Source organism: Notamacropus eugenii, chromosome 3 (genome assembly GCF_028372415.1).
Source record: "Notamacropus eugenii isolate mMacEug1 chromosome 3, mMacEug1.pri_v2, whole genome shotgun sequence".
Classification (NCBI taxonomy): domain Eukaryota; kingdom Metazoa; phylum Chordata; class Mammalia; order Diprotodontia; family Macropodidae; genus Notamacropus; species Notamacropus eugenii.
The window spans coordinates 219,851-245,431 of NC_092874.1; the positions used below are offsets into that span (position 1 = coordinate 219,851).

General features: G+C 42.4%; 1 protein-coding gene across 1 annotated transcript; it reads left to right on the forward strand.

The window, feature by feature from the left end:
• Nucleotides 1–24,557, forward strand: LOC140532327 (uncharacterized). Its single transcript, XM_072650716.1, has 5 exons — nucleotides 1–142; nucleotides 1,120–1,338; nucleotides 14,536–14,662; nucleotides 16,049–16,144; nucleotides 22,055–24,557. Exons 2-5 carry the CDS (start codon nucleotides 1,306–1,308, stop codon nucleotides 23,977–23,979), a joined length of 2,181 nt encoding a protein of 726 aa, XP_072506817.1. The 5' UTR covers nucleotides 1–142; nucleotides 1,120–1,305; the 3' UTR covers nucleotides 23,980–24,557.
• Nucleotides 24,558–25,581: the final 1,024 nt, after the last annotated feature.

Genomic DNA, 25,581 nt, shown 5'->3' on the forward strand with positions numbered 1-25,581 from the left:
GGCCGTGGGGGGCTCAGGGACGGGCAGGATCCTCCCAGAGTGGGCTGGCTCTGAGCAGGAACTCTGGGAGCCTGCTTCCCTTGTGGCTCTGGGCTTCCTGCCTTCCCTGGAGCTGAGATCGCTCTGCGGGTACAGGCCCTAGGTAGGTCTGAGCCAGGCCCCCTGCCCCCCGTACCTCCTGGCTTCGGCGGGGGCCATGGGGACCTCATGGGAGTGTCCTGCGGGTCGCTCCCTGCCCCTAAATCTTTTCCAGACTTCGGTCACTTCTCAGAGGTCCAGGGTCCCAATCCCCAGCTTTAACCCTGGGTCACAAACTTCAGACTTTGCCAGAGGGACCCAGAAGTCCTGCTTTCAGCCTTCTCATCGGGACCCACGTGCCCTCTCTCCCTGCCCCCAGCTCTGGCCTTCAGACCCGGCCTCCTGTAAGGCTCCATGAGGACCCCACCTTGGGTTCAGCCTGGCCCCCCCTTAGCTGGCCTTGCAGCTCTCCGGCTGCGTCGCTCTCAGATCCCAAGATGTGACTCCCGGAATCCACATTCCCTTTAGGGATTCCAAGCCTAAACTTTACCTGGAGTCCCCAAGAGTCCTTCCTGGCTCCTAGTTAGACTTCAGGGTGGGCTTCCTGCTTCCCCAGGCTCAGCTGCCTACCTGGAACGTTTTTGTCACTCCCTTATCTCCCAGACCTTACCTCCATTCCTCTTACTAGGGGAGCTTCTGCTTCCCTGCCTCCACTTCTGGAGCACTCAGGGCTGAATCCCAGACCAGGTTTTGTCTCCCAGCTTCTGGCTTCCCCTGGTCATTCCCTGGAAGCTCCATTTCAGAGCCCCCCACCTCACCCCCCTCAACCTTCCATTCTAGATCAAGCAGTCTGTTGTCTAGATAGTATGTGTGTGTTAGTTGGTCGGAGGGGATACAGGGAGGGCAGAGGTCAAGGTGGAGAGAGGACTGTGACTCAGGAGCTCCTGAGGCTCTGACTGGTCTCATCCTGTCTGGGATCCCAAGCCCCCTCTGCCTCTTGGGGCTCTGTAGGAGGATGGGGAAGGGGGCAAGTAGTCTTCCTGTTCAGACCAACGTCATTTCCAAGCCTGACTCCTATCTGCTGCTTCCTTCCCTCTGCAGGTTGGAGTCTTTCCCATGAGAGGCCTGGGCCTTTGCAACTTCTCTGGGACCTCTCCCTCTGCAGGCCAACCTCCAGCCTAGGAAGAGAAGACAAAGACCTTCCCGCTCTGGGATCCTTTACCCTCCCCAGCTCAGTCTACAGAGGACCAAGGTCTGGCCGAAGCAGAGAGCCTGGAGCCAGAGGGAATGGCCCCTGGGAGCCACAGCCCCCTACCCCAGGTGAGTGCCATCCATCCACAGACTTGACCAAAGGCCATTTCCATAGGATTGACCATGAAGCTAGCAATGTCTTCCTTGTAGATCATTTTTTTTTAAATAAATAATAGGTATGAAATGAATACAGTAGCAACCACCCTGCTCTGCTCTCTGCTTCTGTATTTTAAACTGATTCATTGGCAGCCTGGGCTCTGGAGCACTTACCCCCCTCCCCTGTTTGGTTTTACACCTGATTGGCAAGGACGGCCACTTCACTCTTCATAGTCTCCATTCCATAAGGACCATGCCTTTGCTCTCTTTATGCCTGCCTAGCCTCCTTCTTCTCCTCTTCTCTGTTTCTTGTGGCCAGGCTCTCCCTTGTAGCTAATGAAGGCCAGGAAACCCTTCACCCTGAGTCTTGTCTGGACCAGCCTGGAGCAGAGCCCTGAAGGCTCCCCCAGCTCTTGTCCATTGCGGTGAGGTCATCAGAGCAGAAATTGTCCTTCTGCTTTAGCTCCTACAAGCCTTCCCAGATCTCTCTAAACCCCTCTTCTTTACCAGTTCTTAAGTCCAGTCAGTAAGCATGTACAAAGGCTACTCTGTACCAGGTACTGTTCAAAATTTCCCTGATGCAAAGCAGGGAAAAACCAGTCCCCTCCCACAAGGGTTCCCCATCTAATGGAGCAGCTGAGCCCAAATGAGCTCCATACAGGGGAGGTGGGATCTCAGAAGGAAGACTCAAAATAGTTGAGGGACAAAGAAAATCACTTTTTCAGAAGGTGGTATTTTAGCTGGAACTTGAAGGAAGCCCAGAGGCCAGGATGAGGAAGTATGACTTTGAGAGACAGCCTTTGGAAAGGGATGAGTACTGGTCAAGGAGCGGCCATGAGGCCAGTGTCTCTGGGCCAGAGGAGAAGGAAGAAAAAGAGGGGGAGTGAGATGTAAGAAGACTGGAAAGAGGGTTGGGGCTGGTTAGATGTGCCGCCTTATGCACCTTAGACATTGTCATTCATTGGATTCTGTTCCAGGAATTGTCAGGGCCCTTGCTGCTGACTGAATAAGGCATTTAGGGTTAGGGTTAGGGGTACAGCTGGGCGGTTCATTGATATTTTTGTGTTTGTATTTTTTAGGGTTGTTTGTATTTGTACGTGGGCAGCATACGCCATGCATAGCGGGTGGACACCAGTGACCGTCCATTCCACAATGTCATGGCGCTGTCATTTTCTTTAATGAGATTATCCATCATTTCTATGATTTGTTCTTCAACTCACTGGCTTTTTAGTTTCCAATTAGTTTTTAATCTCCCTTTCCATTGTCCATTACTGAGTGTAATTTTTGTTTCATTATGATCTGAAAAAGAGGTGTGTACTATTTCTGCTTTTCTGCATTTGATTGTGAGGTTTTTCTGTCCTAATACAGGGTCAGTTTTTGCGTAGGTGCCATACACTGCTGAGAAAAAGCTTATTCCCTTCTATTCCCATTCAGTTTTCTCCAGAGATCTAGCATATCTAACTTCTCCAGAATTATATTCACCCCCTTAGCTTCTTTCTGTTTATTTTTTGGTTGGATTCATCTACTTCTGAGAGGGGAAAGTTGAGGTCCCTCACTAGTATAGTTTTATTATCTATTTCCCGCTGTAACTCATTCACCTTCTCCTTCAATACCATTTGGTGTATGCATGTTTAGTATCGATATGACTTTGCTGTCTGTGGAACTTTTTAGCAAGATACAGTTTCCTTCCTTATCTCCTTTAATTAGATCTGGTTTTGCTTTTCTTTGTCTGAGGTCACGATGGCTACCCCTGCGTTCTTGGCTTCAGCTGTAGCTTAACAGATTCTGCTCCAGCCCCTAACCTATCTCTGCTTCAGAGGTGTGTCTGGTAAACAGCATGTTGTAGGATTTTGGTTTTTAATCCATTCTGTTCTATCCTTTGGTTTTATGGGAGAGTCCATCCTGTTCACGTTTATGGTTGTGCTGTTTATTTCCCTCCATGCCTCCATTTCATTTCCCTCCTCACAGACCCCCAATCTACCCTCCCTTTCATCAGTCACCCCTCCATCCCCATCCCTTTTTACTTCCCTATAGGGGAAGATAGATTTCTGTATCCAACTGAATGTGTATGTTATTCCCTCTTTGAGCCAGTGTTGATGAGAGTAAAGTTGAAGCTTTGTTTGCCACCCTCCCGTCTTCCCTTCCATTACAATAGCTCTTTGGTGTAATATTTATGTAATATTGCCACATCCAATCTCCCTCCTCCTTTTCCTTCCAGTGCAATTTTCTCTGTTGCCCATTTATTTTGTTTTTTGAGGTGTCATCCTGTCAGTCACCTATATCTACACCATCTGTCTACATATACTTTTAATTGCTCATATAGTAATAGAGGTCATAAGTTACAAATATTATCATGCCATATGAAAAATATAAACAGTTTAACCTTAATGAATTTCTTATGTTTTCTCTTTCTTTTTTCCTTTTTATGTTTCCCTTGTATTTGGAAGTCAAATTTTTTATTCAGCCCTGGTGTTTTAATTAGGAATGCTTGAAAGTCTTTGATTTTGTTAAATACCCATTTTCCTCCTGAAAGGTTCTATTCCATTTTGCGGGTAAGTGATCCTCAATTGTCATCCTAATTCCTCCCTTCTGGTCTATCACATTCCAAGTGCTCCAGTTCTTTCATGTGAAAGCTGCCAAATCTGTGTGATCTTGACTATAGCTCCAAGATATTGGAATTTTCCTTTTCACTGCTCATAGTGCTTTCTCCTTGATCTGTGAGCTCTGGAATTTGGCTGTGATGTTCCTGGGAGTTTTCTTTTGGGGATCTCTTTCAGGTGGTGATCAGTGGGTTCTTTCAGTTTCTATTTTGTTCTCTGGTTCTCATCTCAGGGCAGTTTTCTTGGATAATTTCTTGAGAGATGTTGTCCAGGCTTTTTTTTCTTCTTTTGATCATGACTGTCAGGTAGTTCAATAATTCTTTCATTATCTCTCCTGGATCTGTTTTCTATGTCAGTTGTTTTTCTGTGAGGAATTTGTGAGGAATTTCACATTTTCTTCTATTTTTTTTTTTTTACTTTCTTGATTTTGTTTTATCGTATCTTGATGTCTTAGAGTCATTGACTTCTGTTCAATTACCATTTTTAAGGAATAATTTTTTTCTATAAGCGTTTGTACTTTTCCACTCAGTCCATATTTTTTAAGGAGTTAGTTTCGTCAGTGAAATTTTTGTATATCTTTTCCCATGCTATTACCTTTTTTTTTTTGTGATTCTCTTGCATTACTCTCATTTCTTTGCCCAATTTTTCTACTTCTCTAATTTGCTTTTTAAAATTCTTTTTAACTTCCTGGAATTCTTTTTGGGCCTGAGATCAATTACATTTTTTCTTTGAGGCTTCGTAGGTAGCCATTTGGACACTATTGTCCTCTTCTAAGTTTATGCCTTGATCCTCCCTTTTAGCATATTAACTTTATATAGTCAATTCTTTTTTTTTGTTAGTTTGGGTTTTTTGCTCATTTTTTTCTGCCTTTTATGTGACTTAGTATTTTTTTGTGAGAGTTGGGCTCTAGTCCAGCACTGTCCCATGCTTTCTGTGCTGAGGCTCTGGGTCTTACTGCTGGCTTTCACTGGATTTCAGAGCTTAGTATCTTGCTTTCACTATAGAGTAGACTTCCCTTCTGGCTTGTACTGGGGGGTGGGCCTTCCCTGGTGGCTTCCCCTGAATGGCCTGTTCCAGGGATAGGACCTCACTGCTGGGTCGCCATGGTAACAGCCTTTCTGGTGGCTGGCCCTGGAGGAGGGATCTTGTTGCTGATCTGCCTTGCTGCTGGCTTGCTGCTATGGAAACAAGGTCTCTCTTTTGGTAAGCCCCAGGGGCAAGGTCTTGATGTTGGTCAGCCATTGGACCAGGATGGAGTCAAGGCCCTGTGCTTGAAGCCCTGCTGCAGGCCCCCTGCTGTGAGGCTGGCTCCAGCTGCTCCCGGATCTCACCTCTTGCTGGACTGGTAAGTGGCTTCTCTGCTCCTCAGCCAAGTCTGAGGCATTTTTCTAGTTGTTTGGAGGGGAATTTGGAAGGATGTCAAAGTTCCTTCCTCTCTCCACCATCTTGGCCCTGGAAGTCTCCACAGATGTTATACATTTAGGATCTGGTTTCAGATTGGGGGTGAGGATGTTCATTGATGAGGTTGGCTTGGAGTTTACTTTCTGTGTTTTGACCTTCCCTGGTTTAGGTCTCAGGTCTGTGTTTCTCTTTGTGGGATCATTTTGGGAGAATTATTCCTGAAATATGGGTGCTAACTGTTCTCTCCCAATCTGACAGAATTCTCCTGACAATGTCAGAACCTGGAGGTTTCCCCCTTTGCTTCTTTCGCATCTGCATCTGTTCCCTTTTCTGAGATCAGGCTGCTCCGCGTCTCTCTGCTCTTCTGATGTTGGAGCGTATCCTGTCTTGGGGGGTTTCCTCTATTTCTGTTGTGTTCTCAGTTTCTGTAGCATAAAACTGTGCATAATGTTCGGTTCTTCTGGGTTTTCTGTGATCTTTCCCTTTGTCATTTTCTGCTTTCTTCCGTAATGGGATCAGCTCAGAACCAACTCTGAGTTTTGTCTGTCATTTTTATGATTTTACCTTCCCATTGATTTATCACAGTTTACCAAGGCCTGACGGTTTTGGTGGCTGTTGCTTGACAATGTGGTTTGAGGTCGGCTGGAGCGGCTCTCCCGTGTTCTCACTTCTTTTCGTCATTTCCCTTGATATTGCGTTTTGCCAAATGAATTTTGTTATGATTTTATTTAGCTTTGTAAAATATTCCCTTTATAATTTCATTAGCAAGGGAATTCATTCTTGATCCTGTATTTTCTATTTGATTTTATTCGAGAACCACATTCTGTTCTCTGTGAAAAACCACAAAGCCTCCTCTTTGTCTCTTAGAGAAGAAGCTCATGGGGGCAAAAGTTGAGTCTCTGTCTCTCTTATGGGGTTCAGAATTACCCAGCCTCCAGTTAAAGGAACTGCGGCCAAGCTTCAAGCCAATAACACTTTATTAAAGGGTCCATGGTACCCTCCAGTGAAGGACTTCAGATCTTCCTTATGACCTGAGATGCTTCTGGTCCCCAGAACCTCGTTTTTGTTAGGTTTGGTAACCAGGCACTTCTGGAGACACAAAGTAAAATGCAGAATCCACTTGGTCAACAAACATTGCTTTTGAGCACCAGAAATGATGCACCCCCCGAGAAAACAACAGGCATATCAGCAGGGGGTCATAGACTGGGTCAAGTCCACTCAACTGGAGACATGGGCTGTCTCCACTGGCCAATTGATCATAAGATAGGTCAGGTACCAAGACAAATTGGGGGACTTTCCATACCACCACCAGCCACCCAGGCTAGGCTTGGACATGGAATTTGAGCAAAACAGAATGGAGATATCTTTATCATCATTCTTGTGGTTGGACAAATGAACTTTATAACTGGTAAACAAGTGGTGAATTTTAGATGAAAGTTTATGAAGCTTACTGTAAGAACTTATCATATCAAGTTATTTCTGTGACTTTATATAAAATATGTCTTAGTACATGTGTATTCTTGGTTGGGAAATGACCCAATGTAGAGTGATACATGAGTATAGCACTTCATAATGACTATTAATTATCACCCTTTAGAAATCATGCTGATTGCAGTGCAGTAGGGGTCTGTAAATGAATCCTTTCTCACATTCCCAAGGCTTGAGCTCATTAGTTACAGAATATTCTCAGTATTCTCAGAATACATATCTCAGCATTTCCAGCAGGGTTTGGATCCTTGAGAAGATCTTGTCCAGCTTGTAACAATTTAGATGGCAAACCCCTCCCCATAATCAGTAAGTCTCCCACACCAGGGTCCTCATGAGCTACCTTAGGGTGCCTCTAGGACCCATAAATTAACCAAAGCATTCCTTAGAGATACAGGGGGGTGGTTCTTATGGGGAAGTGGGGGCTACATATTTTCTTTGATTTAACAATGATGATCCCTCATCCCTGCGATGCTAACCAATGACAGATTTTCTGTTCTTTCTTCTGTGCTTATAAAAAGAGTTGCTTTTTCAGTTAGGGGTCTTTTAACTAGAGGCAGGGCCATTTGACCCATCCTTTATTATCAGGCTGCCTGCCCTGTTAATAAATGATATCTTGCTTGGAGAACTGCCTCAGTTTACCCTTTTTAAATATTTCATTCCCCATATTAGTATAGCATTAAAAGTAAATATTTTGGTTGGTAGTGTCATTTGTATTATATTGACACAACCTAGCCATGAGCACTAAATATTCTCCCAGTTGTTTTGGTTGTCCTTCGTTTCTTTAAGGGCTGCTTTGCAACTGAATCAATGCAACGTTTGTGTGTGCTTTGGGAGGCTGATTTTCAGATATTGTGTGCATGTTTTACTTGTTTGGAGTGGGATTTCTCTTTCAATGACCCCTTGCTGCATTTTGTCATTATTATATAAAAATGCTGTTGACTTTTGAGTCTTCATTTTGTAGCCTACAACCTTGTGTTAGCTAGTCATTGTCTCCTTGGATATCTGTACTGGTTCCCTAGCAAATGGATAGTCTCAGCTCTTTTTTACCTAACTTTCTTCCTTTAGTTACTTTTCCTGGTCTTGTTGCTTAGTGCTAGCATTTCCAGTCGAGTGAGGCGAGTAGGCATCCTTGCTTCACTCCTGCATTTATCAGGAAAGGTTCTCATTCATCTCCACTTCGTGTGACGCTTGCTTTTGGTTTTAGATAGATGTTTATGATGATGAAGAAGGTCCCACTATGCCTGTCCTTCGTCCTGCATTTTCACCATAGAAGGGTTTTATTTTGTCAGAAACCTTTTCTGCATCTATTGAGATGACCATGTGGTTTTGAATATGATTATGTTCATTGTTTTCCTAGTGTTGAAATATCCTTGCATCCCTGGTACAAATCCCACTTGACCATAATGGATTGTTTCTTGGTTAATTTGCTACAGTTGTTTTGATAGGGTTTCATTTAGAATTTTTGAGACAGCATTCACTGATGATATTGGCTGTAGTGTACTTTCTGTGTTTGGACTTCCCTGGTTTCTTTATTAGGTCTGTTTTTGTCTCACAAGAGGATTCTGGTAGGATACTTTCTTATTTGGGGAAATGATTGGCCATGTGGGTACTAACTGTTCTTTACCACTTTGACAGAATTCACCTGTCTTCTGGTCGTCTGAGTGGTTCACTTTGTGGAGGTATTTATTCCTCCAGGTCTTTTGTGTTCTCAGTTTCATAGCATAAAACCGTACGTAATATGTTATGATTGTCTGTTATTTTTTCTGGTTTTGCTATGACTTTACCTTTCTCATTTGCTGTTATATTTATTTGTTTGTCTGATCGCTTTTAATCAGATTAGCTAAGGCTTTTATCAACTTTATCAGTAGTTTAAAATAACTCATTTGACTTTCATTTGTCATTTCCATTTTTTGGTTTCCAATTTATCTATTTCCCTTCTAATTTTTACTGTCTTCTTGTGCTCGTTTTAGCTTTGTTTGTTTTTCTGATTTTTTAAATTACACATTCAGTTTATTAATCTTCCCTTCTGTATCCTGAACGCATGATTAAGAGGATGTGTTCTCCCCCTGAGGACTGCATTAGCGGAATCCCAGAAATGTTGGTGTCTTACTTCATCATGATCATTTTCTTTTACAAAGTTATCCTTTCTGTGATTTGTTCTTTGACTCAGTCATCATTTACTATGTCATTGTTAAGACTTCATTTGGATTTGTATCTTTTGTTTGTGATCCCTGAACCAGTGTCTATTTTTATCTCATTATGAGATGAAACATTGTATTGGTTATTGCTGTCTGCAGTGTCTCTGTGCCCAAGGGGTTAATTTTTGTAGAAGTTTTGTGTGTTGCAAAGAAATATGTATATTCCTTGGTTGTCCCATTGAGAAGATGCTATAAATCTTTTAATTCTAGTTTTCTTCAGAAATTCTGCATTTTTTACCCCTCCTTTTTCCCCTCACATAGGTAGATTCCCTTTCCTCTTCAACTAGCCTTGTTCAATATTTGGTGTTTTTTTTTTAATTTTATTCATTTCTCTGACCCTTTCCAGCAAGGATTTCTCTTACTTTCTTCTTTGTCCGTCTTCTCATTCTGTTCGATTCCCTGATTCATGGCCCCTCTAATCATCTGGTCTTTCTTTTCTCTGTACGCTTCATTCGGTCAAAGCCTCCAAGGCATATCCATTGTAAGCTCTGCCCTCCTGGTGCTTCTGACTGCCTTGTAGGATTCCCCTTTTCCATTGGACCTAACTTCAAGAGTAATGTGTATTATTGCTGGTGTAGAGAGGATGCTGCTCTGTGAGATGAAACATCTTCTGATCTATACCCTGTCTTGTTGGCCTTTTTCTTCTACATTTTTCCTTTAAATCTCAACCCTTTGTCCATGCTCTCCTAGTCCTCCAAGAACTAATTGCTCCCCATGGGTGGCAACACCCCCAAAGCCCAGGACAGGCAGACTTTTAGGGTCCTCATCTCCCTTCACCCATGAGAATATTCATCAGTGGGACCTCCTCCCATCTCCAAAGTAAGCCCGCCTTCCTTTCTCCAGCTTTTCTTGCCTACTCCCCCATTTGCCCTTCTCTTTCTGAGACCACAGAGGTCACCTTCTCAGTCCTCATTCTCCTTGACCTTTCACCACCTTTGACACGGTTGACCACTCTCTTTTCCGTGGTGCTCCCTTCTCTCCAGGTGTTTAGGACACTGCTCTCTCCTAGTTTCTTATCTGACCATTTTTCTTTGTCTTTGCTGGGTCCTCCTCCAGATCACACCCACTTATCCTTGGTTTCTATCTTAGGTTCCTCTTCTTTCTCACTCTGCACTACTTTACTTGGTGATCTCATCAGCTGCCAAGGATTTAAACACCGTCTCTTTGATGATTCTCAGTTCGACTTTTCTTGCCCTAATCTCTCTGCTGACCTCCAGTCTTGCATCGATACTGATCTTCCTGGCTTCCTTTGAGTCTGAGAAAAATGATTATTTTCTGATTATATTAATAACCAATTCTGCATGCAGGACCCAAGAATCCTTTGTCTATTTGTTTGCTCGTTCAAAGCCCAATCTCAAGAACATTTCTGACTTTGCCCAAAAATTCACCTCACCCAGACCAACTTAACTAGGTGGCATTCTCACCCTAACACATACTCTCACCTTCATTATTCTACCTAGTAGGACTCGGTAGAGAACAGGTTCTTTTGTGTAGATGGCTGGTGAAGTGATGTGGGTAGAGACAAGTCTCTTGTCCCATTGGAAAAGCCCACCTCATTATAATATTCATTCTCTCAGTGTTTACCAGTCAAAGTTAATTTTCCCCCATGGGGCACCCCCTTTTTCAAGATCCTTAAGCATTCACCTCCATGCCTGCTCTTTGGTCACAGAGACCCTTGACCATCAGTTTATTGATTAACCTAATTAATAGATTGATTAATTATCCAGAAACTCAGTCACAATTAAAAGCCATCTACAGGAAGCCTTCTTTAACTTCTCTTAATTATCATGCCTCCCTTTTATTTATTTCTCATTTGTATATTTTGTCTGCATGTTGCCTCACACATGAGATCGGAAGCTCCTTGAGGGCATTTGTGCCTCTTTTTGTGTCTGCAGTTTGTAGCAGAGTACCTGGCACATAGCATGATCTTGGCCTATCACTCTTCTTTCCTCCCTTTCATATATCTTCCCACGTTGTAATGGAGTCCCATGAAAGAAGGTTCTGTCCCTAATACCCCCTGCCCTCCTCTTCACTGTTATCTCTACCAGATTTTCTCCTTCAGTCCTGTGTCCTTGTGTTGTTGTAGTAAGAAATCTCTTGCTGGTCTTTCGGTTGTTACTCTGTGACTAATGTTGTCCTCACTGATTCACTCTTCCTTCATTTCTTTTGTTTTTGCTTTGGGTACTTAAGAACCTCTTCAGTTCTGGTTTTCTTTCTAAATATGTTTAGAGTTAGGGTTAGTCTGAGAATTCAGGATGGCCTGCTCACACAAGTTCTTTTGATCTGCTTTGTTACAGGAAAGACAACTTTCAAAGGGGTTAACAGTCCTTCTTTAGTTAAACATATATGTCATTTACTAATTCAGGGGAAAAGTTTACACAAATGCAAGCAGAGAGATGCACACAAAGTTTTAACAGACAGGGCTCCAGTTGTCTGATCAAAGTATTACAGCCACCTACAGACGCCACCGGATGGGGGAGTGCCAACAGCATTTGAGCAATGGGGGAGCTTATAACAAATGGTTAACCAGAGTCCCATCCAGGGAATCAAAAGGCCCTTCTCCTAACACCAACCTCCCAGTATATATAACAAAGACAGTCCATAGGCACTAAGTGACTCAGCACCGCTGTGAACCATCAGGGTTCAAAGGAGATTGAGCCTTCAGATGTTTTCAACGAGCCTGGGAACTGAACTCGAAAAGAAAACAACAAAAATCCTACTTTGCTTGCACTTATAGAGGGCAAGGTATCTGTAGGATTAAATGACAGCAGGGAGGAAGGATAGGGTAAGTAGAGTGAGAAGGATAGTGAGGACAAATAGGATGGGGAGAAATACAAGTAATTATAACTTCAAATGTAAATGGATGAATTTACCCACAAAATGGAAATGGATTAAAAATCTGAATTCAGCAATATGTTGCTTTCAGGAAACACAATGAAAACAAGCAATACAGAGATGCAGTAAAGGGCTAGAGTAGAATTCATTATGTAAAAAAAGAGGGGTAGTAATCATGATCTAAATTAGTTAAAGTTAAAGCTAAAATAGATTTAATTAAAAGAGAAAAATAGGGAAACTACACTGTGTCCCCTATATTATTCAATATTGTCTTAGACCATTTAAAATAAGTAGAGAATATAAAATACCTGAGCACACCAAAACAGACCCAAGAACTACATGAACATAAATATAATATAATCTTTATATAAATAAAAGTCAGTTTTAAATAAATAGAGAACTATTCATTGTTCATGGGTAGGAAAAGCCAATATGATAAAAAATATGTCAATTTTACCTAACTAATCTATTTATTCAAGGCCATTCCACTAAAATTACTAAAAAATTATTTTACTGAGTTAGAAAAAATAATAAGTCATTTGGAAGAAGAAAAGGTCAAGAATTTCAAAGAAACTAAGAGAAAAAATGTAAAAGAAGGAGATTCAGCAGTACCAGACCTTAAATTATATTATAAGGTGAGAGCATTGTCGAAGTGTAAAATGGATCATTTCAATTCCAGTGATCATTTCCATCTCACAGTGTTCTTGTGATCTGGAAAATCCACATAAATTATTTGGACCAGAAAAGAAGTCTGAATTATTATGGTATTAAAAGATAAAATATATTGATATTATATGATACTATCCATATATTTTATTCATTTCTGAGCTTCTAAATTTTTTCTGTGTTATCTATTGGCCTGTCTATGTCATCTTCAGTTTCCACAAAACACCAATAAAATTTGCTTTTAATTTCTCATGTCAATCCATAGTATATCAAAACTGTGATGAAGAAAGTCATCACAGGGAAGAGATAACTGTATTTTAGACTGAAATTTTCTTATATAAATAAAACCAATGTAGTCAAGATTATAAGAAAATTGGGTGAAAAACTTTAATAGATAATCTCATGTGGGATATGATTGGGATGCAATAGTCCGGTGGTATAGGAAATGATGAGCTGGTTGATTTAGAAAAACTTGGAAAGACTTGGGTTTGTGAAGGTAGGTGTTCTCCACCTGCAGAGAAAGAACTGATAAAAAGAAATATGCATAGTATGGTCTTATGTGCATGTATATGTGGTCTTCAGGCCACACGTGGCCTCCTAGGGCCTGAAGTGTGGCCTTTTGACTGAATCCAAAAAAGATTTGTTCTGTAAAATTTGCATTCAGTCAAAAGGCCAGTCTCAAGGACATAGAAGACCTTACGTGGCCTGAGGGCCAAAGGTTCTCCACCCCTGGTGTAGAGTTTATTACATAGGTTTTAGGGAAATGGAAATACATTGTTTTATATTCAGTCCTCATGTTCAGAGCATGTTCTGCTCTGGAAATGGAAATTTTCTTTTTTTTTTTCTTTACTTATTTTGTATTTGTTTCCAGTGAATAAATTTTAAAAAAAACTTGTCCTAATCTCTGATAAACTGAATCACATTCATGTGATGAAAATTAAATGGAAGACCACCCAAATCCAAGCCCATTGGCCAAACACTTATGCATGTAGCAAGTTGGAAATATAGATTTCCCTTCCCAAGTATCAGGCTGTTCTCAGATCTAGCCAGCCTCTCCTGTATATGAACACATTCTCTTGACTCTTGTCCTGAGTTTCATGGAGGGGGGAGCGGGCGGAAGGTAGGGATTTACATCATTTATTTCTCCTAAAGGTGACTTAGCTCTAAAAAAACACAAGTTAATTAAATATTGCTTTTATACTTGAAGGAAGCCTCTTTCTTCTGTCATGGTTACTCTTCTTTCTATGTAACTAAATATTATAACCAAGGAATATATGCTGTGGACAAAGGCATAAGCTGTTGTGGCCATGACACATCATCCCTAGTGACCTCAAGTCCTCAGTGTAACAACAGATAACTCTTCACTTGGCTGGAAACCATCTCATAGCACACAGTGCAGTCCAGATTCTGCTAGAGTCAGAAGCATTTAGGATTAGTCTCTTGTTAGATTCCTTTTCCTATTTTCATCCAGATAAGACTTTATTCCAGCCTCTTGGGAAACAAACTAGATCTTTTCCTTAACTTTCTTCTTTTTTAACTTTCTTCTTTTTTAACTGATCACAAGACTTTCCCCCCAGTATACCCTGTTCTTGCTAGATTCTCAAATACACTTATACAAAATTTTCCTTAAGATCTATCACTTGTATCAGTTCTGAGAAGGAAGAAATTTCATATTACCCCCCCTTTTTCTCCTCCACAGATCCACACACCTCACAGGTAGAACATGAACTTTTCCCCTGATTCCACAGGGAGACACATTTTCTCATATTTCTCAGCTTTATTCCAACTGACCATGTGAAATGCTTTTCTCAAAATTCCATTGGGCTTTACTGACCGGTTTCAAGAACAGACTCATAAAGGCTACAATCTTCGGGCAAATTCCTTCTCTGCACTTCGCTTTCCTCCTGTAAATCGATGAGGGTTGAATTATTTAATTCTGAAGTGTCTTTCAGCTCTTTGTCCTATGACCTTTGATGATTTAGGAGTCGGTGACATTCAAGGATGTGTCTGTGGACTTCACGCAGGAGGAGTGGGGCCTCTTGGACCATCCTCAGAAGGAGTTGTATAAGGAGGTCATGCTGGAGAATGCCTGGAACCTGCTCTCCCTGGGTGAGGACACTTCTGCTGGTAACTCTGAGTCTGCCATCAAAGGGAGTGTCTTCATTCCCTAGTGTGCAGGGTTTGGAGCATTTATCAGTTACTGGAAAGGAAAAGTGCTGGTCTCCTGTCTCCAAGAGGTGGGGTCCTTCTGTCTAGTTTTCCTATAAAAGGCCTTTCCATTATGTGATAGGAACCTGAGAGTTTCCTTTGTTGCTCCTGATACTGTCTCTTCCCACTTCTAGATAGCTTCAGGTCAAATACCCATTCAGTGTGGAAGCATCTGAGACATGGGACTGACCTCAGAGGTCATTTAGTCCAGCCTCTAGCTGGACATGAATTTTGCAGCCAAGTCTCTGAAAACTGCATCAGCTTTTCCTTCCTCTTTGGGATATTCGTCTTTTTAGGGAGCATCATTTTATACCTTCCAGCTCCCAGATGTGCCCAGTGTATGTAACAGGCTTCATGTTACCCTACAATTCCAGCACAGATGGTGGGAAAGGAGTAGAAGGGAAGCAGCCTTTCTGTAGACATGGTGTTTGCCAGGGGCTATGCTAAGGGCTTTCTGAACAATATTATGTCCCCCTCACCATAGCTTTCTGAGTTAGGTGAAATGGGGAAAACTGGGTCAAACAGAGGTTAAGTGACTTGTCCAGAGCCACCCAGCTAAGAACTGTCTGAGGCCAGATTTAAGCTCAGGCATTCCTGACTCCAAGCATAGGACTCTGTCCATTGCTAGAGAATGGAAACTATGCCATGATTCCATCCTTCTATGAAGAAGGTACACCTAAACCAAGTTCTCTGACTCCAAACTGGTTCCATAATCTTGCCCCCAAGGCTCCCCAAAATAAAAGGTATAGAAACTGTCCTTCATGAGTCCTTAGAATCACCTTGGGCTCTTTTCTTGCATGCCCCTATCACTGGCTAACAGACTGAAGGAGAAAAAACAAAATAGAGCCAACTAGGGTTTCTGGAGTTCACGTGCAGGAGGACCTCACCTGAAAAAGCAAAGACTCCCCAAATGAGCAACACACAAAGGTTCCATAGGTTTCAAGGAGTCAAGAGCCAGGTGGGGGGACAGGGCAAAATATGATTCCTTAAGGTCCCTGTTGCCAGGGCTTGAGGCTGACCTGGCACAATAAGGCTTTTACCCAGGTTAGGGTTAGGAGTTTCTGCCAGAATGGCGCATAACAGGATGGGGGGCAGAGGGTTGGTCTGTTTGTATCACACATCCTATTTTGGGTTATTTGCATCACAGGCACATTGGGTCAGTACAGTCTCATCTGTGTGACCAGAATGGAGTGATTGTCATAATGGAGCAGCTCCGTATACACACCCCTTTCCCTAAAGAGAACTCACTTACAAATTTCTCATCCCTAACTGATTCCCCATGCCCAGGGTATCCAGTTCCCAGAGAAGATGTGATCTCTTATTTTGAGCAAAAGGAAGCACCATGGATGCTGGAGCAAGAGGGCCTGAGGAGCTGCTGTCCAGGTAAGGTGAAGGCAGATATATGAGAGCTGTGATTTCAAGAGCCTACTGTGTGTTTTGGTGAAGCAAGTGCTAGATTTAGGGGCATGAAGATCTGACTTGGAATTCTTTTTCAGATATTTTTGGCAGAGACTTTCTGGGCCTATCCCTGAACCACTGAGCCTCAGTTTCCCTATTTGTAAAATAGGGGTTGGGACTCTATGGTCTTTCAACTCCCTTCCAGGGATCAGTCTGTGATTGTACTTTGTCAATGTTTGGAATTTGGCAGCATGAAATTTTCCTGAAAGTGCCAAAGGGGTCTATCCAATATGAGCTCTCTTCGACCTTCTTTAGGTCAACAAATGTTTAAGTGACTGCTGAATGCCAGACCCTGTGCTAAGCACTAGAGATACAAAGAGATGCAAGGGACATCCCTGACTCCCATGGATCTCAGTCTGGTGGGACAGACAACACTCCAACATCTCTATGGAAATCCACTAGGACAAGATCAATTGGAGCTGGTCAAGACAGGGAAGTCCCTAAAGTAAAGGAGGGCTGAGAAAGGCTCATTGTGAAAGATGGGCCCTAGGTGGGACCAAGGGGAGGGGAGGGCAAGCATTCTAGGCAAAAGGGATAGTGAGGAAAACCCAGGAAGTCAGGAGGTAGAACATCCTGTTCTATACCACTGCATTACACCCTATATGGGGGAAGATGGGATGAAAGAAGACTGGAAGTGTGGGAGAGGGGGAGGTGATGCAGTGCTTTACCAGCCCTAGGGAGTATTTTATATTTGATTCTTTCACTGTGAAGCCCAGTGAACTTCACAAGTCGGGGGAGGATTGACTGGATTGGGGGAAGATGAGGCAGCCAGCCCAACCAGCAGACTCTTAAATACACCAGGTGTGAGGTGACTGAGAGGGTTGAGATAGAGAAGTGTACATAGGAGAGCCATCATAAAGATGTAACTTTGCAGCCATTTGAATGTGAGTGTAAGGATGTGTGAGTCAGTGAGGACTGTGCCACTTCATTTATGAGCCCGGACATAGTCCAGGAAGGATGCTTCATGCAGCATTAGGAATGTAGGAAGGAGGGAGGGTTGTCAGAAAGTGAATGCACTTCACTGTGGATATGTTTGTGGACAGAGAGATGGTTTGAGAAGACGCACGAACCTCACACGTAGCTGACATATACAGAAAACTGAAAAGGCTCACACATGCACGAGGTGGAAAATGGGAAGGGAATTGGATGGGGTCTCCTGCTCATGGGTAGAAAGTCATTGTTTTTGCTGGTTTTCACTCCCTAACATGATAAAATGAGGTGCTAGTCACTGTACAAAAGATTTATTTTTCTACTGGCTCATGACAAGTAATGAATGATGAATACTTAAAGGTCAATTCCACATATTACTTTGGTTTGTTTATTTTTTAAAACAATTTTTTGGGGGGCAGAGCCAAGATGGCAGAGTAGAAAGACGCACATACACATAGCTCCGAACCCACAACACACAGAACGGCTACAGGGGAATAACTCACAGCGAATTCTGCACCCAGAGGCCACGGAATATTGGAGCGAGGGAGATTTCTGTTCAGGAGGGACCTGCAAACCTCTCGCGGGGGGTCCTTCGCGCTGCGGACTGGGTGCCGGGACTGGGAGCTGAGGGCAGCCCTGCAGCGGCCGCGGCACCGAGAGGAAAAGATCCGAGCGGGCTTCGGGGACGGGATCTCCAGCGGCCACGCGGGTCCCTCCACCCACAGAGGGACCTGCAAACCTCTCGCAAAAGGTCCGTCGCGCTGCAGACGCGGAGCCCAGCCCAGCCCAGACCTGCTGCGGCCATGGCACCAAGAGAAACAGACCCGAGCAGGCTTCAGGGACGGGATCTCCAGTGGCCGCACAAGTCCCTCCGCCCACAGGTGATGGGGGTCGGTGAGAGAGTCTCTTTGGTGGGTCGAGAGGAGAGTGGGGTGCCCCCATGATTCGGGCCCCCTTGGGAGGTAGAAGCTGAGAGGCGGCTGCAGACCGGGGCTCCCCAAGCAGGCGGGAGCCTGGATCCATTGTGGAAGGTCTGTGCATAAACCCCTTGAGGGAACTGAGCCTGAGAAGCGGCCCTGCCCCGACCTGACCACCTGAACTTAATTCTCACACTAAATAGCAGCCCTGCCCCCGCCAAAAGCCCTAAGGCTGGAAGCAGCATTTGAATCTCAGACCCCAAACACTGGCTGGGAGGACCAGGAGGTGAGGTGGGTGTGAGGAGAATATTCAGAGGTCAAGTCACTGGCTGGAAAAATGCCCAGAAAAGGGAAAAGAAATAAGACTATTGAAGGCTACTTTCTTGGAGAACAGACATTTCCTCCCTTCCTTTCTGATGAGGAAGAACAATGCTTACCATCAGGCAAAGACACAGAAATCAAGGCTTCTGTGTCCCAGCCCACCCAATGGGCTCAGGCCATGGAAGAGCTCAAAAGGAATTTTGAAAATCAAATTAGAGAGGTGGAGGAAAAACTGGGAAGAGAAATGAGAGAGATGAAAGAAAAGCATGAAAAGCAGATCAGCTCCCTGCTAAAGGAGAACCAAAAAAATGTTGAAGAAATTAACACCTTGAAAACTAGCCCAACTCAATTGGCAAAAGAGGTTCAAAAAGCCAATGAGGAGAAGAATGCTTTCAAAAGCAGAATTAGCCAAATGGAAAAGGAGATTCAAAAGCTCACTGAAGAAAATAGTTCTTTCAAAACTAGAATGGCACAGATGGAGGCTAAGGACTTTGCGAGAAAGCATGATATCACAGAACAAAGAGAGAAGAATGGAAAAATGAAAGATAATGTGAAATATCTCATTGGAAAAACAACTGACCTGGAAAATAGATTCAGGAGAGACAATTTAAAAATTTTGGGACTACCTGAAAGCCATGATCAAAAGAAGAGCCTAGACATCATCTTCCATGAAATTATCAAGGAAAACTGCCCTGAGATTCTAGAACCAAAGGGCAAAATAAATATTCAAGGAATCCACAGAACACCGCCTGAAAGAGATCCGAAAAGAGAAACTCCTAGGAACATTGTGGCCAAATTCCAGAGTTCCCAGGTCAAGGAAAAAATATTGCAAGCAGCTAGAAAGAAACAATTCAAGTATTGTGGAAATACAATCAGGATAACACAAGATCTAGCAGCTTCCACATTAAGGGATCGAAGGGCGTGGAATAGGATATTCCAGAAGTCAAAGGAACTAGGACTAAAACCAAGAATCACTGAGTATAATACTTCAGGGGAAAAAATGATCTTTCAATGAAATAGAGGATTTTCAAATTTTCTTGATGAAAAGATCAGAGCTGAAAAGAAAATTTGACTTTCAAACACAAGAATGAAGAGAACCATGAAAAGGTGAACAGCAAAGAGAAGTCATAAGGGACTTACTAAAGTTGAACTGTTTACATTCCTACATGGAAAGACAATATTTGTAACTCTTGAAACATTTCAGTATCTGGGTACTGGGTGGGAGTACACACATACACATGCACACACGCACACATACATAGAGACAGAGTGCACAGAGTGAATTGAAGAGGATGGGATCATATCTTAAAAAAAAAATGAAATCAAGCAGTGAGAGAGAAATATATTGGGAGGAGAAAGGGAGAAATGGAATGGGGCAAATTATCTCTCATAAAAGAGGCAAGCAAAAGACTCATTAGTGGAGGGATAAAGACGGGAGGTGAGAGAAAAACATGAAGTCTACTCTCATCACATTCCACTAAAGGAAAGAATAAAATGCACACTCATTTTGGTAGGAAAACCTATCTCACAATACAGGAAAGTGGGGGACAAGGGGACAAGCAGGGTGGGGGGGATGATAGAAGGGAGGACATAGGGAGGAGAATGCAATCCGAGGTCGACACTCATGGGGAGGGAAAGGATCATAAGAGAATAGAAGTAATGGGGGACAGGATAGGATGGAGGGAAATATAGTTAGTCCTATACAACACAACTATTATGGAAATCATTTGCAAAACTACACAGATTTGGCCTATATTGAATTGCTTGTCTTCTCAGGGGAAGGGGTGGAGAGGGAGGGAGCTAAAGATGTTGGAACTCAAAGTGTTAGGATCAACTGTAATGTTCTTACCACTAGGAAATAAGAAATACAGGTAAAGGGGTAAAGAAAGCTATCTGGCCCTATAGGACAAAAGAGAAGACGGAGACAAGGGCAGAGAGGGATGATAGAAGAGAGAGCAGATTGGTCACAGGGGCAATTAGATTGCTTGGGTTTGGGGGGGGAGGGGAGAAAAGGGGAGAAAATTTATAACCCAAAATTTTGTGAAAATGAATGTTAAAAGTTAAATAAATAAAAAAAATAAAAATTAAAAAAAAAAACAAACAATTTTTTACATTTAAAACCAACTTTGTAAGGATAGAATTCTTTTTTCTACTGCTGGTAAGCTGGCTACAAAGTCTAAGTAGCTAAGTTCAAATCAGAAAATGCCTTAGCACTGCAATGAGGGGTGAGTTGAGGTCTGTTTTGGGAGAAAGGTGGTGGTGGTCCATGATGGTTTCATGATGGCCTTGATTGTGCATGTTTGGCAATCATAGTTTTCAGTCTGCCATCTCTGTTCTAAGAGTGCCAACCCATGTAAGATCTTGGTCTGGTAATTAGACCTTTGAAGAGATGGGAATACAAGGTAACTCAGGAGTGAGAGAACCACCCTAATGTAGACACAGCCAGCCAGTGAGGGTCTTTGCATGCCTGTGACCATTTGCACATGAATGTTCAGTCTTTCTGGAAGTTTGGAAACAATTTGATGCCAAGGTGAGAAACTGAAAGCATGGGCTGCACTTAGAAGCAGCAGAGTTTGATGTAATCACTGCTTGATCCGCGGAAGCGCCATATGCCTGATCATGACATTCAGGAGCACAGCACAAAGAATCCTGTTAGGGTTGAAACATGCGCCTGCTTCTTGTCCCAGAGGAAACTATCTTTGTAACAAAATTGGGCCATTATGTGCTGCTCAGGGTGCTCAGTCCCTTGGACCACTGTCCAGAACCTCCACAGGCTTTGTGAACCACTAAATGAGAAGGGCTGCAAGAAGACTGAGAGGGAAGCCTGCTGTCTACTTCCTTATAGAAGGACAATGACCTCAAGGTCTTGCATGAGACATATTTTCAGATGTGGGAAATGCCATGCATTTTTAAAAGTTGTGTTTAGTACAAAGAATTTATTTTTATTTTAGTGAGCAGAAGCATCGAAAGATAAATTTTTGAAAAGAAATAATGTAATGCCTGTCCCAAAAAAGCATTGAGCCAGAGAAAAATCTCTTAGGCCTCAAGTAAATACAAAAATAAGTGTTGGCATTCATCAGGTGATCTCAAATAGTGCAGCAAAAAACTAAAATAAAAATGAAAGCAATCAATAGGAAAGCTACATTATGCTTATGGGCACAGTAGATCTGGAAATAATATGAATATTCAGCTTGTGTGCACCATATGGCATAATGCTTATGAAGGAAGGATTGATAGTGCAGACAGTGAAAGTGAGGTTAAAAGTGAAGACAATCTGTCTAGTACGGTGGACAGAGCATGCCCAGTCACAGAGTTTGACTTCTAGTTTCAGCTGCTGGGATTGGAGTCAAGTCACTCAGCCATTCTGAGCTCATGCTCAGAATGAGTTGTGAATGTGATGAGAATGATGGCCCTACTTGTGTCACAGATTTGTTGTGAGGATCCAGTGTGGTTGTGTATGAAGTTCTGTAAATTAAACCACCCTTGGTTGTGAGCCAGTGGCATTTCAGATATTTGATTCTGCCCACTTAGGTTTGAAGACTTCTCTGTGCCCAGGGAAATAGAATGTAAATCAGTTAATATTCTGCCAATGGAGGGAAGGGGATATAATTATATATGTGTGTATATGTGGCTGTATATGTATGGTTTTATGGTTTGTTTCTTTCAGAAAGAGAGATCAGACTTGAAATGAAGGAGACACCTGCAGACCTAAACCTTTCTGTGGAAGAAACTCACAAGCAAAGCTTCAGGAGTGATGCTCCTTGTGACTTCACTCAAAGAGAAATCTGTGCTATGTATCAGAGAATCCACACTGAGGAGAAACCTTATGAATGCAATCAGTGTGACAAAGCCTTTAGTCAAGAGTCATCCCTTATTGACCATCAAAAAATTCAAACTGGAGAGAAAGCACATGAGTGTCATGAATGTGGTGAAGCTTTTAGTGAACACTCATCCCTTATAATACATCAGAAAATTCATTCTAGGAAGAAATCTTATGAATGTAATCAATGTGGAAAGACATTCAGATTTAGAAATGACATTGCTGTACATCAGAGAATCCACACTGGAGAGAAGCCTTATGAATGTAATCAGTGTGGAAAGACTTTTACACAGAAGGGTGGTCTTACTGTACATCAGAGAACCCACACTGGAGAGAAACGTTATGAATGTAATCAATGTGGAAAGACTTTTAGATGTAGCTCCAGTCTTCCTGTACATCAGAGAACCCACACTGGAGAGAAACTTTATGAATGTAATCAATGTGGAAAGACTTTTACTCAGAAAGGTGGTCTTACTGTACATCAAAGAACTCACACTGGAGAGAAACGTTATGAATGCAATCAATGTGGAAAGACTTTCAGATACAGCTCCAGTCTTCCTGTACATCAGAGGGTCCACACGGGAGAGAAACCTTATGAATGTAATCAATGTGGAAAAGGTTTCAGATCCAGCTCCAGTCTTACTCAACATTGGAGAATCCACACTGGAGAGAAACCTTATGAATGTAATCAGTGTGGAAAGACTTTCATAAAGAGGGCTAGTCTTACTTTACATGGAAGAATCCACACTGGGGAGAAACCTTATGAATGCAGTCAATGTGGAAAAACTTTTGGATGCAGTACCAGGCTTGCTCTACATGAGAGAATCCACACTGGAGAGAAACCTTATGAATGTAATCAGTGTGGAAAGGCTTTTACACAGAGGGCCAGTCTTGCTTTACATGAGAGAATCCACACAGGGGAGAAACCTTATAAATGTTATCATTGTGGAAAGGGTTTCAGATCCAGCACCAATCTTACTGTACATCAGAGAATTCATACTGGAGAGAAACCATATCAATGTAGTCACTGTGGAAAGACTTTTACAGAAAGGAGCAGTTTTACTGTACATCAAAGAACCCACACTAAAGAGAAACCTTATAAATGCAGTCAATGTGGAAAGGCTTTCACACAGAGGGCAAGTCTTGATCACCATCAAAGAATCCACACTGGAGAGAAACCATATGAGTGCAATCAATGTGAAAAGACTTTCAGATACAGCTCCAGTCTTACTGTACATCAGAGAATTCACACTGGAGAGAAACGTTATGAATGTAATCAATGTGGAAAGACTTTTACAGAGAGGAGCAGTTTTACTGTACATCAGAGAACCCACACTGGAGAGAAACCTTTTGAATGTAGTCAGTGTGGAAAGACATTCAGAACCAGATCTGGTCTTGCTGTACATCAAAGAAACCACACTGGGGAAAAACCTTATAAATGTAATCAGTGTGGAAAGGCTTACCCACAGAGGGCCAGTCTTGATCATCATCAGAGAATCCACACTGGAGAAAAACCTTATGAATGCAATCAGTGTGGAAAGACTTTCACATGCCGCTCCAGTCTTACTGTACATCAGAGAATCCACACTGGAGAGAAACCTTATAAGTGTAATCAATGTGGAAAAACTTTTAGATGTAGCTCCAGTCTTCCTGTACATCAGAGAATCCACAATGGAGAGAAACCTTATGAATGTAATCAATGTAGAAAGACTTTTACACAGAGGGCTGGTCTTACTGTACATCAGAGAATCCACACTAGAGAGAAACCTTAGGAATGTAATCAACATGGAAAAACCATCCAAAAGAAAGAATCTTGCTGAACATCAGAGAATCCACACTGGAAAAAAGCCTTAGGAATGTAGTCAGTATGGAAAAACTTTCAGATGTAGCTGCAGTGTTCTGTGTAATAGAGGATCCACACTGGAGAGAAACCTTAAAAGAGTAATCAATGTGGAAAAACTTTTAGATGTAGCTCCAGTCTTCCTGTACATCAGAGAATCCACAATGGAGAGAAACCTTATAAATATAATCAGTGTGGGCAAACCTTCAGGAAAACATCAGCCCTTATTTCCCCTAAGAGAATTCATACATGATAGAAATCTTTTTAAATAGTATTTTATTTTTTTCCAATTATATGTAAAGATAATTTTTAATATTCATTTTTATAAAATTTTGAATTCCAAATTTATCTCCCTCCCCTTTTCCTAAAATAGTAAGCAGTTTAATAAAGATTATATATGTGCGGTCATGTGAAATATATTTCCATATTAGTCATGTTGTGAAAGAAGAAACTGACTAAAGAGAAGAAAATGAAAAAAAATAAAGTGAAAATAGTCTGCTTCCATCTGCATTCAGAATCCATGAGTTTTTTTCTCTGGAGATAGCTAGCATATTCCATCATGAATTTCTTGGAATTGTCTTGGATCATTGTATGGCTGAGAAGAGCTAAGTCATTCATACTTGTCAGCGTTGTTGAGAATGAATGATAACCCAAGAGGTGGCATTTAGGGTCTAGTAAAAGTGTCTTCAGGGATGAGGGAGACCATCATATTGGAAAGGAACCCATTAGTGGGGAAAGATTGAGAATTTGAGAGGGGATGGGATGACTGAAGGTGCCAAATGTGGAATGGGCAGGAGGGATTGGGATCAAATACCCATCTATGGAGGGTGTTTGTGGGAGAGTAAAGGAAAGAGGAATTGTTTTTGACATGGGAGCTCCCAGTGAGAGGTTGGTGGGGGAGAAAGCAATAGTAAGCAGGCTATAGGTGGGATAAATAAGATATGATGGGGGAGGGCAGAAGCAACTGTGAATCAAGTAAGATTGGGAAAGGCTTCGTGTAGCTGGGACTTGGAGAAAAGCGGTGGATAGACAAGAGAGAGGATTCCAGCCATGGAGGCCAGCTAGAGAATGCTCTGAGCTGAGAGATGAGCAGGGAGGTCAGTGTCATCAGATCAGTGGGTAGGGAGTCGGAAGGAAGGTGTAAGAAGCTTGGAAAAGGAAGTGATATCTAGGTCAAGAAGGGCTTTGAATGAAAGGATTTTGGAGTTGATCCTGGAGGTGATAGGGAACCACTGGAGTTTGCTGAATAGAGGAGTGACATGGTCAGGTCTGCAGTTTAGGAAAATCATTTTCTTGACTAAAAGGAAGGTGCATGGGAGTGGGGAGGTTTTGAGGCAAAGCATCCCCCCAGGGCATTCAGTTTGAGGTCTTTGAAACAAAGTTGGGAACTTTTAAAATGAAAGAGACAGGGTAGCTGGAGCAGAGGGCAGCCAAGTCACGCCATAGTGCACAGGGTTCTGGGCCTAGAGTCAGGAAGAGTCATCTTCCTGAATTCAAATTTGCCTTTAGATACAGTAGTTGTGTGACCCTGAGC